Raw genomic sequence first — 13961 nt, forward strand, 5'->3', positions numbered from 1 at the left:
AGAGCAGACCACTTTTTACTGTGGCTTAGTAAAAGGGCCCCTAAATGTAGATTTTAGTCATCGGATATAAACCAAAATATAAGTCTCAGTGTGATGGCACCCAGGGGGGCTGATTTCATAAAGCACGTACAGCATCATTTTATATACCCCAGTAGTCTCTTATAAAAAGCAGGCATAGACAAATACATGCACACATTTCCAAGGCAGAGAGCAGGGGTGTGACTGACACTTATACATGTATTTTATACAGTACAGTTGGAAGCACTGATTGTTACTGGCTTATGTATCAGCCAAGGCGATCTTTACAAACTGAGATGACAAAACAATTATGTCATCCGGTAATGTCAACATATCGCCTTGTTGTGACTTGTGCATGTGCATTTTCAGTTGCAGGACCCAGTAGTGTAGCCAGACCTCAGTTAATGCTTGGGCCAGAGAGTGAACCGGGTGGGCATGCCCCACATTTCCTCTCTGCCTGCTACTCCTCCCTTGCCTGCCCCATCCCCGCCGCATTAAAAATAAATACCTTGGCTGGCAGGGATTCCCGGGCCCTGCCAGCTGGAGACTCATCCTTGCGTCTGTTAACAGACCATTTTCAGCCGCCAACACTAATACTGCCCCACGCCAGGCTCCCACACATGCTCAGTTCAGCCAGAATGCCCCATGCACATATGCGTGGGGATACCAATTGAACTGAGCATGTGCGGTGGGGGGGAGGGGGGGGAGTGCCGGTGTCAGCAGCTGAAAATGTGCTGCTGATTGCTCCGGGGATGGGACGCACAGGGAAGGAAACTCTAGAGAGAACTTGTGGACTTGTCAGCCAGCGGGGATCCCCAGGCTGCACTTATGATGTGCGCTGCCACTGGGTGGGCCCGAAGCAAAACTGGGTGGGCCCCTGCCCACCCGGGCCCAACCATGGGTATGCCACTGGCAAGACCTACTATGTTCAATAAGCTTCTAGGGCATCGGAGACTTTGTGAGAAAGTCCAACAATTTAAAAAGTTTGTGAAGGCTTTTCTGGAGAGATAGTTTCAAGGTGGACTTTAAAAAAAAATGGTTTTTTTTTTTAGTTTGCTGGATGTATACATGAAGATTGGAGATGTGGATTGATGTGGTTTTGTATGTATTTGTTTAAATTATGTATGTTCAATTGTAACCTGCTTTGGTTAAAGTGGGATACAAATGAGTAAAAATAAATAAATAAAATATACATGCAAGGTATTATACTTGCCTTGGAGCAGGTGTAAATGTTTGTGATACTTTTCCTGGGGTAATTTTAGAATGGTATATGGACTGACCCAAATATTAGACATGATTAAGCAATCATCTAGGGTAGCAGCTTCTGGGGAGGGGGGGGGGGGGGAAGAGCAGAGGCATCAAAAGAGCAGCTCCAGGCAAAGCAAAACACTAGGTCTTCACACCCACTCAAATTCAACAAACAGGAGATACTTTTACTGGTAGGGAGGGTGGGCAGTTTTCAATAGTCCATAAGGGAGCATAGGGGTGAAAATGGAACAAACGAGTGCTTGCTGAAACCCTGACGCAGAGATGTTACTGGCTCAAAGTGTGATCACGTTGGTTGGTTCTGAAACAGTGGTGTGCCGATAAATGTTTAACAACAGGATCTCTCTTCCAAACCCCTCCCCCCCCCCAAAAAAAATCCACCCGTAGATATATACGTAACTGTATTATACATTCTATTGGTTCAAATGATATGCGCAGGCAGCAACCAATTTATAAGTAATATTAAAACATATAATAGTCTTTACTGTAAATTTCAAATGGCCAATTGATTTCACCACACTCTTGTATCTGTACCCAACCTATGCTCCCCTATTTACTAAGACACGCAGCAATGCCAGCATCGGCATTAGCGCACCGCCAGCACGGCTTAATAGACAAGGGGGTATGTATGCTATTCATCCCAATCTGCTAATTCTTTTCACAATAAATTTATTGACATTAAATCTGACATATGATGTACTGTCAGACTATTTCTCACCCTATATACCAATATACCCACTACTGGGAAACTGGAACAAGCTGGACTGTTACAGATTCCTACACAGATACTACATGCCAGCAGAATTCTTCACCTCAATTGCACATGCAGAACATGGATAGACCCTCAACTGATACAAAATAGGGGGCCACAAAAAACATGCAGCCAAAAACTGAAGACCCCCCCCCCAAGAAAGCCAGAGAGGGGCACAATCAAACGGGGTGCCCATGTTTTCCCGAGGGCGTCCTCGCAGGACGTCCCCGTGAAGGGGCGGGGAAACCCGTATTATCGAAACAAGATGGGCGGCCGTATTTCATTTCGATAATACGGTCGGGGACGCCCAAATCTCAACATTTAGGTCGACCTTAGAGATGGTCGTCCCCGGTTTTCGGCCATAATGGAAACCGAGGACGCCCATTTTAAAAACGACCAAATCCAACTCATTTGGTCGTGGGAGGAGCCAGCATTCATAGTGCACTGGTTCCCCTGACATGCCAGGTCACCAACCAGGCACCCTAGGGAGCACTGCAGTGGACTAACTGACGCACTAACTGAACGGAAAAAGCCCTTCCCTTACCGATCCCTTAGCGATTTGGAAAGGAACGGGCATGCATGAAGGAAATTGCATGCACATGAGCTGCTCGCTGTTAGCTCATTTGCACATGATTTCCTTCCTAAGGAGGGGAAGCCAGTGCAGAGCAGCCAAGCATTATGCGTGGCTGCTCTGCGCATGCCAAAGATGGCTTCATACATGCAGACAAGTTGCATGTATAATAGCCGTCTACAACCTTAAAAATACACAAGCCCAGTTGAAAATGTCCAAGTGCTTGTCAGGGACTTTTTTTTTTTGAGTATGGGTGAAGGACGTCCAAGTGTTAGGCGCCTTCGCTATGCCTCCATTCCTGCGACAGGCAGTTGAGGATGTCCAAAATGTGGATGTTTTTGTGAGAAGGACATCCATGCCTTTGCTATGTCTCCGACACCCCTTTATTTATTTATTTGGATTACAAATAGCAGCAGTGGGATTTGAACTGGCCATCTCTGGATTGCAAGACCAGTGCTCTAACCACTAGGCAACTCCTCCACTCCACTCCCTTGAAATTTGGCCGTCCTTGGGGGGGGGGGGGCAGTTCAGGACTTCCAAAATGTTTGAAAGAAGGATGTCCACACCTTTGCTATGCTTCCGCTGACACACACACACTTCCCCCCCCCCCCCCCCCCCAGGGACCTGCATACTGCGGCGATGGACCTGAGTATATTTGAGGCTGGCAAAAAAAGTTTTTAAAGTTGTTTTTTTCAGGGTGGGAGGGGGGTTAGTCACCACTGGGGGAGTCAGGGGAGGTCATCCCCGATTCCCTGCGGTGGTCATCTGGTCATTTCGGGCACCTTTTTGAGGCTTGGTCATAAGAAAAACAGGACCCAGTAAAGTAGGCCATGTGCTTGTCAGGGACGCCCTTTTTTTTCCATTATCGCTCAAGGATGCCCATCTGCTGGCACGCCCCAGTCCTGCCTTCGCTACACCTCCGACACGCCCCCGGGAACTTTGGTCGTCCCCGCAACGGGAAGCAGTTGGGGACGCCCAAAATCGGCTTTCCATTATGCCGATTTGGGCGACCTTGAGAGAATGACGCCCATCTCCCGATTTGTGTCGAAAGATGGACGTCCTTCTCTTTCGAAAATAAGCCTGAGATTCTATGTGCAGTGAAAATATTGGCAAAAGTAACAGAAATACATTTTCTAGTAATAGAAATACATTTTCTTTCATACTCCACTAAATACAAAATTATCTTGTCTGCTGAGCCCTCCAAAACCCACCCCACAACACACCGACTCCAGCTGTTCACCACTACAACAGCCCTTAAGGGTGAAGGGGTCACATATAAGGGTACAGTAGGTTTTTGCCCCCGACATGGCCCCTTGAAGTTTTGATGCACTGCAGATGAAAAGCATAGAAAAACATCTGGAAAATGGGTTTTGAAAATACTAATTTGGACATTTTGGTGAGAAAAACGTCTATCTGCCAGTTTATGCCACTTTTTAAATGTTCTTCTCTTTTGAAATTGAGCTCTTAGTAACCTATGTGCTTTGAAAATGAGCCTCTACCTCAATTTTATGATATGGTTTGTTGCTGCCTACAACAATTAGAGACTTGGTTAGCAAAGGTAAACTAAAATTAAATAGAGATAAGACCAACCTTTTATAGATAGGATCTTTGGCCCCTTTACCATCTCTTAAATTAGAGTCCAAAAGCTTTAAGCTGGAATTTAAGTTAAAAATACTAGGACTCATATTGGACTTGGAACTAACCATGGAAACTCAGATCAACTGATTAAGAAAGCATTTTTAAAAAAATAAGAATTCTTCATTGAATTCAGAAATCATTTTTATCTGACCAGTTCAGGATATCAGTACAGTGATACCTCGGTTTTCGTTGATAATCCGTCCGAAAACAATCAACGAAAACCGAAACAGACGAAAACCGAGCCAATTATTTCCATATGAATCAATGTAAATCCAATGAATTCGTTCTAGACACTCCAAAATACATACCAAAAACACATTTTATAGAGAATAAATATAGTCCCATGATGGAGCTAAAGGGAAAAGGTTAACTTATTAGCAAGGGAAACACTTAACAGGGAAAATGAGATTTGAGCACATGTGATTTTATCTTGCGTGCATTGCGTTAGACGCGCGGGGTGATGCTCACACAATGAGAAACAACGCCACAATGAGCAGGAGAACGCGTGGGTCACCCTTTGTTTTTGCAAAATTAGCAGTGAGGTCACGTGGGCACACCAATGAAAACCGAGGCAACCGATGAAATCCGAGACAAATTTTTCACTGAAAAAAATCAACGAAAACCGAAACCGACAATAACCGAAGTCAACGAAAACCGAGTTTTCACTGAACAAGCAATTGTCACGTCACAGCTTGATTATTGCAATATGGTATAGGTTGGTTGTTCAGAAACACTTTTGAAAAGATTGAAAACCGTTCAGAATATTGCTGCATGCCTGGTTTTTGGAAAGCATAGATTTGAAAGGGTAATGCCTCTTTTAATGGCACTTCATTGGTTACCTATTCAATCACGAGTTCTGTTCAAACTATGTCCTTTTGTATTTCGGGTGTTTTACGGTATGGCGCCAGATTATATGACTTCTCTATTCCTAGTCCCAAGAAGTAGTTGTTACTCTCAAACTCTTCAGTTTCCACCTTTAGTACAACTGAAGCAAAAAAAGCTACAATCCCAAACCTTACCTTACCAGCCTCCTAAGATCTGGAATACTTTGCTTATTAGTCTTATTTATTATTATTAATATTTATTGCATTTGTATCCCACATTTCCCCACCCATTTGCAGGCTCAATGTGGCTTACAGAGTTTTGTTATGACATACCAGGATATCAGATACAATTAGTAATGTGGGTGGGTTGGAGAGGTAGCTTTCAATTTAAGAGCAAACTGAGATCTTTTTTTATTTTCAAGATGTAATTGAATTGTTTTAATGCTATGATAATTGTTACCAGTGATGCAATCTCTTCCTAGTATTGTATTAGCTTCTTTTATTGTGAACCACAAAGAACCAAATTGCTAGCTGGCAGTGGCATGAAAGACTTTTATTGTTCTGTATTGTAATAAAGAAGTAACTGATCTGAGGGAGTCAGAAAGCTATTCCCTGAAGTAGCTTTCTGAGAAGTTCTGAGAGAAGAGGACATTTCTCTGGTAAGTGAACACTATTTTGCTTTGTGCTTTGGGAACTTAAAGATTGGGGTTTAAAGGAGGAATTGTAGGTTAGTGATAGGCAAAATAAAAACATAAAAAGCAAATTTTATCAACTAATCTAAATAGTCCTTTCCCCTTAGTTTTAAAAACTTTGTACCACAGCATTAACAGATAGAATCTAGCAAGCACTAGTTTAGTCTTCCTACCTGCCCACCCATAGGACAACTCTTCATTTATAGTCAGTTATTGTAATTAGGGTAACAAGCAAGGAGTGCTCTTACAGAGTTTTAAATACATTTCATTACCATCTAAAAAGGGAAGGGAAATGGGACTTGATATACTGCCTTTCTGAGGTTTTTACAACTACAATTCAAAGTGGCTTACATATATTCAGGTACTTATTTTGTACCAGGGGCAATGGAGGGTTAAGTGACTTGGCCAGAGTCACAAGGAGCTGCAGTGGGAATCAAACTCAGTTCCCCAGGATCAAAGTCCACTGCACTAACCACTAGGCTACTCCTCCACTCCACGTGTATGATTTATTTAGTGTTTAGGAAACACTAAATAAATCATACAATATACTATATAAACTAAAATACATTTTTATATTAGGCTAACATCCTTAATACTGTAGCAAGTTCTAAATTATTGAAAAACTCCAAAACACTTAGAGTCAGAAGTCCAGCAGCGAGAGGGGTGCTATCCAGTCTTTTGCATTGAGTGTCACATGTATGACTATCTCCCAGTTGGTGAGACGTCATATGTGTGTACCCGATGCAAAGAGCTCCTAGTTCTCAGAGAACGTGTCCGTTCTCTTGAGGCTAGAGTAGCAGACTTGGTGGAGCTGAGGGAGACAGAGAGGTACATAGAGGAGACCTACAGGGATGTTGTAGAGAAGTCCCACCTCCAGTCTGGTAGCCCCTGTGCTACCTTGGAGAAGGGAGGTCTCCTAGAAGGAGAGCATCATCCTGGTGAAGTAGGAAGTACTCCTGTAGCCAGGACCTGCCCACCAGGGGATGTACTATCCTCTCGCACCGAGGATATGTCTCCAAGTGCTGCCCGGGAGGGAAAGGTTAGGACAGCTGTTGTAGTTGGTGATTCGATCATTAGGCATATAGATAGCTGGGTGCCTGGTGGACGCGAGGATCGCCTGGTGACTTGTCTGCCTGGTGCGAAGGGGGCGGACCTCATGCGTCACCTAGATAGGATTTTAGATAGTGCTGGGGAGGAGCTGGCTGTCTTGGTACATGTGGGTACCAATGACATAGGAAAATGTGGGAGAGAGGATCTGGAAGCCAAATTTAGGCTCTTAGGTAGAAAGCTCAAATCCAGAACCTCTAGGGTAGCATTTTCTGAAATGCTACCCGTTCCATGCGCAGGGCCCAAGAGACAGGCAGAGCTCTGGAGTCTCAATGCGTGGATGAGATGATGGTGCAGGGAGGAGGGTTTTAGGAACTGGGCAACATTCTGGGGAAGGGAGAGCCTATTCCAAAAGGATGGGCTTCACCTTTACCAGGGTGGGACCAGGCTGCTGGCATCGGCATTTAAAAAGGAGATAGAGCAACTAGAAACAGGGGGGAAGGCCGACATTCACTGAAAAGTGCGTGGTTCGGGATAAGGTATCTTTCAAAGATATCACCAAAACAGGGAAGATAGGATATCCTGATAATGAGGTTGCAAATGAGACCATAGTAGATCAGGTGTCCTTAAATACAAATAAAAATCAGACAAAACATTGCAAATTAATACTGTCAAGTACTGAGCATGATGTAAATAGGAACAACAAACATAGTTTGAAATGTCTATATGCAAATGTCAGGAGCCTAAGAAATAAGATGGGAGAGTTAGAATAAATTGCACTAATGAAAAATTAGATATAATAGGCATCTCTGAGAACTGGTGGAAGGAGGATAAGCAGTGGGACACTGTCATACCAGGGTACAAATTATATCATAGTGATAGGGTGGATCGAATTGGTGGAGGGGTAGCATTGTATATTAAGGAGAGCCTTGAATCAAATATATTGAAAATTCTGCAGGAAACAAAACACTTCTTGGAATCACTGTGGATTGAAATTCCATGTGTAAAGGGGAAAAGGATAGTGATAGGAGTATACTACCGTCCGCCTGGCCAGGATGAACAGACGGATGCAGAAATGTTAAAGGAAATTAGGGACGCAAACAAACTGGGCAACACAATAATAATGGGTGATTTCAATTACCTCGATAGTGACTGGGTAAATGTAACATCGGGGCACGCTAGGGAGGTAAAATTCCTTGATGAAATCAAGGACTGCTTTATGGAGCAGCTGGTACAGGAGCCGACGACAGAAGGAAAAATTGTAGACCTAGTCCTTAGTGGAGAACATGATCTGCTGTGGGAGGTAATGGTGCTGAGGCCGCTTGATAACAGTGATCATAATATGATCGGATTTGATATTAACTTTGAAGTAAGTATACATAGGAAATCAAATACGTTAGCGTTTAACTTTAAAAAAGGAGACTATGATAAAATGAGAAGAACGGTGAAAAAAAACCTTGAGCGTCTGCGAGGGTCAAAAATTTACATCAGACGTGGAAGCTGTTCAAAAACACCATCCTGGAAGCCCAGGCCAAATATATTCTGCGTATTAAAAAAGGAGGACAGAAGACCAAACGACAGCCGGCATGGTTAAAAAGTGAGATGAAGGAAGCTATTAGAGCTAAAAGAAAACCCTTCAGAAAATGGAAGAAGGAGCCGACTGAAAATAATAAGAAACAGCATAAGGAATGTCAAGTCAAATGCAAAGCGCTGATAAGGAAGGCTAAGAGGGACTTCGAAAAAAAGATTGTGTTGGAGGCAAAAACGCATAGTAAAACTTTTTTAGGTATATTAAAAGCAGGAAGCCGGCAAAAGAATTGGTTGGACCGCTAGATGACCGAGGAGTATTATTATTTATTTGTAACATTTATACCCCGTACTTTCCCACTCAATAGCAGGTTCAATGCGGATTACATAGAAATCATGTTAAACAAAGTGATATAAAATGGATGCAGCTATGATATTGTAAGTAAAGAGGTACTCGTTTATGTGTGGATAGGTAAGATGGGCAAGAAGGAGGATGGAAGAGTTAGGGGAATGGTAGGAGAGAGTGTATAGGGATTAACAAGTGTAGTTTAGTATGGGAAAATGTTAGGGAGGGATAGGAAGGGGGATGTATTAGATAGTGTAGGGAGGGGTAGGAAGAGGGATGTAATAAAGGAAAAAAGGGGCATAAAAGGGGCGATCAGGGAAGACAAAGCGGTAGCGGAGAGATTAAATGAATTCTTTGATTCGGTCTTAACCGAGGAAGATTTGGGTGGGATATCAGTGCCAGAAATGGTATTCGAAGCTGACAACTCGGAGAAACTTAATGAATTCTCTGTAAACCTGGAGGATGTAATGGGGTAGTTCTACAAACTGAAGAGTAGCAAATCTCCTGGACCAGATGGTATTCATCCCAGAGTACTGATAGAACTGAAAAATGAACTTGCGGAACTATTGTTAGTAATATGTAATTTATCCTTAAAATAGAGCGTGGTACAGAAAGATTGGAGGGTGGCCAATGCAACGCTGATTTTTAAAAAAAGGTTCCAGAGGAGATCCGGGAAATTATAGACCGGTGAGTCTGACGTCGGTGCCGGGCAAAATGGTAGAGTCTATTATAAAGAACAAAATTATTGAGCATATTCAAAAGCATGGATTAATGAGACGTGGAGGGGCATAATCGAACGAGGCACCCATGTTTTCCTGAGGAAACCCTGTATTATCGAAACAAGATGGGCGTCCATCTTTCATTTCGATAATACGGTCGGGGACGCCCAAATCTCAACATTTAGGTCGACCTTTGAGATGGTCGCCCCCATTTTTCGGTGATAATGGAAACCGAGGACGCCCATCTCAGAAATGACCAAATCCAATCCCTTTGGTCATGGGAGGAGCCAGCATTCGTAATGTACTGGTCCCCCTGACAAGCCAGGACAGCAACCGGGCACCCTAGGGGGCACTGCAGTGGACTTCATAAATAGCTCCCTTACCTTGGGTGCTGAGCCCACCAAAAACAACTCCCTACAACTGTACATCACTACCATGGCCCTGAGGGGTGAAGGGGGGCACCTACATGTGGGTACAGTGGGTTTCTGGTGGGTTTTGAAAGGCTCACACTTACCACCACAAGTGTAACAGGTGGGGGGGGGGGGGGGATGGGCCTGGGTCCGCCTGCCAGAAGTGCACTGCCCCCACTAAAACTGCTCCAAGACCTGCATACTGCTGTCAGGGAGCTAGGTATGACATTTGAGGCTGGCAAAAAATATTTTTAAAGTTTTTTTTTTTTAGCGTGGGAGGGGGTTAGTGACCACTGGGGGAGTAAGGGGAGGTGATCCCCGATTCCCTCCAGTGGTCATCTGGTCAGTTCAGGCAACTTTTTGAGGCTTGGTTACAAGAAAAAATGGACCAAGTAAAGTCGGCCAAGTGCTTGTCAGGGATGCCCTTCTTTTTTCCATTATTGGCCGAGGAAACCCATGTGTTAAGCACGCCCCAGTCCCGCCTTCACTATGCTTCCGACACGCCCCCGGGAACTTTGGTCGTCCTCAGAGGACGCCCAAAATCGGCTTTCGATTATGCCGATTTGGGCGACCCTGGGAGAAGGACGCCCATCTCCCGATTTGTGTGGAAAGATGGGTGCCCTTCTCTTTCGAAAATAAGCCTGAAAGTCAACATGGACTTAGTGAAGGGAAATCTTGCCTCACTAATCTACTACATTTCTTTGAAGGGGTGAACAAACATGTGGATAAAGGTGAGCCGGTTGATATTGTGTATCTGGAGTTTCAGAAGGTGTTTGACAAAGTACCTCATGAAAGACTCCAGAGGAAATTGGAGAGTCATGGGATAGGAGGTAGTGTTCTATTGTGGATTAAAAACTGGTTAAAAGATAGAAAACAGAGAGTAGGGTTAAATGGTCAGTATTCTTAATGGAGAAGGGTAGTTAGTGAGGTTCCCCAGGGGTCTGTGCTGGGATCGCTGCTTTTTAACATATTTATAAATGACTTAGAGATGGGAGTAACTAGTGAGGTAATTAAATTTGTAGATGACACAAAGTTATTCAAAGTCGTTAAATTATGGGAAGATTGTGAAAAATTACAAGAGGACCTTACGAGACTGGGAGACTGGGCATCTAAATGGCAGATGACATTTAATGTGAGCAAGTGCAAAGTGATGCATGTGGGAAAGAGGAACCCGAATTATAGCTACGTCATGCAAGGTTCCACGTTAGGAGTCATCGACCAAGAAAGGGATCTAGGTGTCGTTGATGATACGTTGAAACCTTCTGCTCAGTGTGTTGCTGCGGCTAAGAAAGCAAATAGAATGTTAGGTATTATTAGGAAAGTAATGGAAAACAAAAATGAGGACGCTATAATGCCTTTGTATCGCTCCATGGTGCGACCGCACCTCGAATATTGTGTTCAATTCTGGTCGCCGCATCTCAAAAAAGATATAGTGGAATTAGAAAAGGTACAGAGAAGGGCGATGAAAATGATAAAGGGAATGGGGCGACTTCCCTATGAGGAAAGGCTAAAGCAGCTAGGGCTCTTCAGCTTGGAGAAAAGGCGGCTGAGAGCAGATATGATAGAGGTCTATAAAATAATGAGTGGAGTTGAACGGGTAGATGTGAAATGTTTGTTTACGCTTTCCAAAAATACTAGGACTAGAGGGCACGCGATGAAGCTAAAATGTAGTAAATTTAAAACGAATTGGAGAAACTTTTTCATCTCTCAACGTGTAATTCAACTCTGGAATTTGTTGCCAGAGAATGTGGTAAAGGCGGTTAGCTTAGCAGAGTTTAAAAAAAGGTTTGGATGGCTTCCTAAAGGAAAAGTCCATAGACCATTATTAAATGGACTTGGGGAAAATCCACTATTTCTGGGATAAGCAGTATAGAATGTTTTGTACTTTTTTGGGATCTTGCCAGGTATTTGTGACCTGGATTGGCCACTGTTGGAAACAGGATGCTGGGCTTGATGGACCTTTGGTCTGTCCCAGTATGGCAATACTTATGTACCTATGTAGCTGTGATGCAAAATGGAGATGCCCATTTGGGACAGTGGAAATTCTTGGCTTTCTATTCAGATAAATTTTTGACATATTCAAGGGAAGGCAAATAATGAGGTGCCAGCATTCACAAAACAGAAAACAGTACCCCAAATCCTAAAATGAATTATAACAAAGCCACCCAAGTAGTTCAGTACAGATGTTTTTATTTGGCTAATGAATGTTATTGCTTAATGGTGCCACATTAGTTTGCCTGAAGAAGCCTTAGTATTTCTAGAAGTTTCTAATCAAAGCAACGTCCAGATCAAGTTGTGAGTCATTGAATCATTGTCTGATGTGGCCGGACAATCTGAATTTTACTGACCTGTATCTGAGAGGGTTAAATAGTTACTTGGACGCTACTGAGCAAAGATGTACCTGGAAGTCAAGTTTTCCAATTGCACTGTGATTCTGAGCAATGTGGCTCAACAGGGTTCAGCTGTGAAGTATGCATATGCCTCTCTCTTTGAATTAACTGTTCAGTCAAAACAGACAACCTACAAAGCCCCTTTTCACTAAGGCAAGTCATCATTGTAGGACATAAAGGACAGGATTCAGTAAATGGCACTGAAAATCGGGCACCGAGGAAAATCAGCGCTGAGTGTTTTTTTTTATAAAGGGCGCTCCGAGATGAGAGCTCTTTATAGAACTTAGCCCTGATTCCTGCAGTGTAAATCTTTGTCTACACGTTGGATGCGAATCCCCCAGGTCCTATAACACTGCACATATTTTGGGACAATGTCCCTGACCCACCCATGGCCCTCCCATAACCACACCTGCTTTTGGGTTGCATGCTTTGAGGTTGGGGCACACAGTGTTATGGAAGATGTGTGCCCAGCTCCCAACTGATGACAATTAACACCAATAATCGATTGATAGCATTCAATTATTGGCATTAACCGCTCGTTAATCAGTTGAGATGCGCGTGCCCACATTTGGGTGCAGAAAACTAAGGGGTCCTTTTACTAAGGTGCGCTGAAAAATGGCCTGCGGTAGTGTAGGCATACAGTATGTTTTGGCCGCACACAGGATCATTTTTCAGTGCGCCTGTAAAAAACGCCTTTTTTGGCCGAAAATGGACGTGCGGCAAAAATTTGCACATGTTTATTTTGGGTCTGAGACCTTACCACCAGCCACTGACTTAGCAGTAAGGTCTCACCCGTTAACCGGGCAGTAATGGTCAACGAGCGTCCAAATGCCGATTACCATCAGTGCACCAGAAAATAAAAATGTTTTCTGACGCGTCATAAATGAAATTACCAACCGGATCACGTGGTAGCCGGGCGGTAACTCGGAAGTGATGCGTGTCGGGCACGTATAAGCACTTACGTGGCTTAGTAAAAGGACCTCCTAGTGACCTATACTGAATCTGGCGGTAAATACACAGAATATTCAAATCTCACCTGACCAGGTCTAGCATAGCATCCACTGTAGTGACCTCAGGTGTGCTTCCTGTCCGATCAATTTCCGCTGCATTTTGGGACACTCCAGGCTTGATGGTCACCACCAGCACAATCCCTTCAATTATGAGATACTCACAGTGAATGCATTGAAGAAGCAGTTGAAAGCTTGGAGAGTTTGGTGACTTTCTGGCACATTTGTTTTGTACATTGACGGTGTCTTTTATTGTTTAGGTATGTATTAATGAAGTCTAATTAGGAATGTAGGTGGGATATCAATTTATTAAATAAATATACACATAAACAATACATTATAAATATGAGTAGTCATTAATTGTACATGAACTCAGGCTTGGAATTATCAGCTTGAGGGTTGAAGAAGCACTTCTTGACTCAGGGTAGAAAGTCTCTAGAGACCCTGAATCACAGAAGGTTGTGATTTATCCCTCTATTGAGCTGCAAAAAAATAAAAAGTCTCCCTGCATAATAGGCAAGAGAGTTAATAGCAGCACTGTGTCAGCACACACTCGAAAAAAAATGATGAGCACTGTGAGATTGGGCTGGGAAAGAGAGGTCTCATTTATCAAGGTTATAAAAGCATTAGAGCCAGTCTTAAATCACATACACAGATTATTATACACTACTGACTCATATAAATCAGGGTTCTGATGCCTTAAAATGCAGCGCAGGCATGTAATGAAATGAGAAACATCAGTACTGTAACTTAGC

At 43.3% G+C, this 13961-nt stretch overlaps 1 protein-coding gene across 1 annotated transcript in view; it reads right to left on the reverse strand.

Annotated features, from left to right (window-relative positions):
- Nucleotides 1–13961, reverse strand: part of SLC1A1 (solute carrier family 1 member 1) — a 162903-nt gene that overhangs the window by 28490 nt on the left and 120452 nt on the right. The window contains exon 4 of the mRNA XM_030193809.1: nt 13236–13350. Within this exon, the coding sequence (XP_030049669.1) occupies nt 13236–13350 (115 nt within the window). The remainder of the gene's footprint in view (nt 1–13235; nt 13351–13961) is intronic.

The sequence above is a fragment of the Microcaecilia unicolor genome, chromosome 2 (genome assembly GCF_901765095.1).
Source record: "Microcaecilia unicolor chromosome 2, aMicUni1.1, whole genome shotgun sequence".
NCBI classification, from domain to species: domain Eukaryota; kingdom Metazoa; phylum Chordata; class Amphibia; order Gymnophiona; family Siphonopidae; genus Microcaecilia; species Microcaecilia unicolor.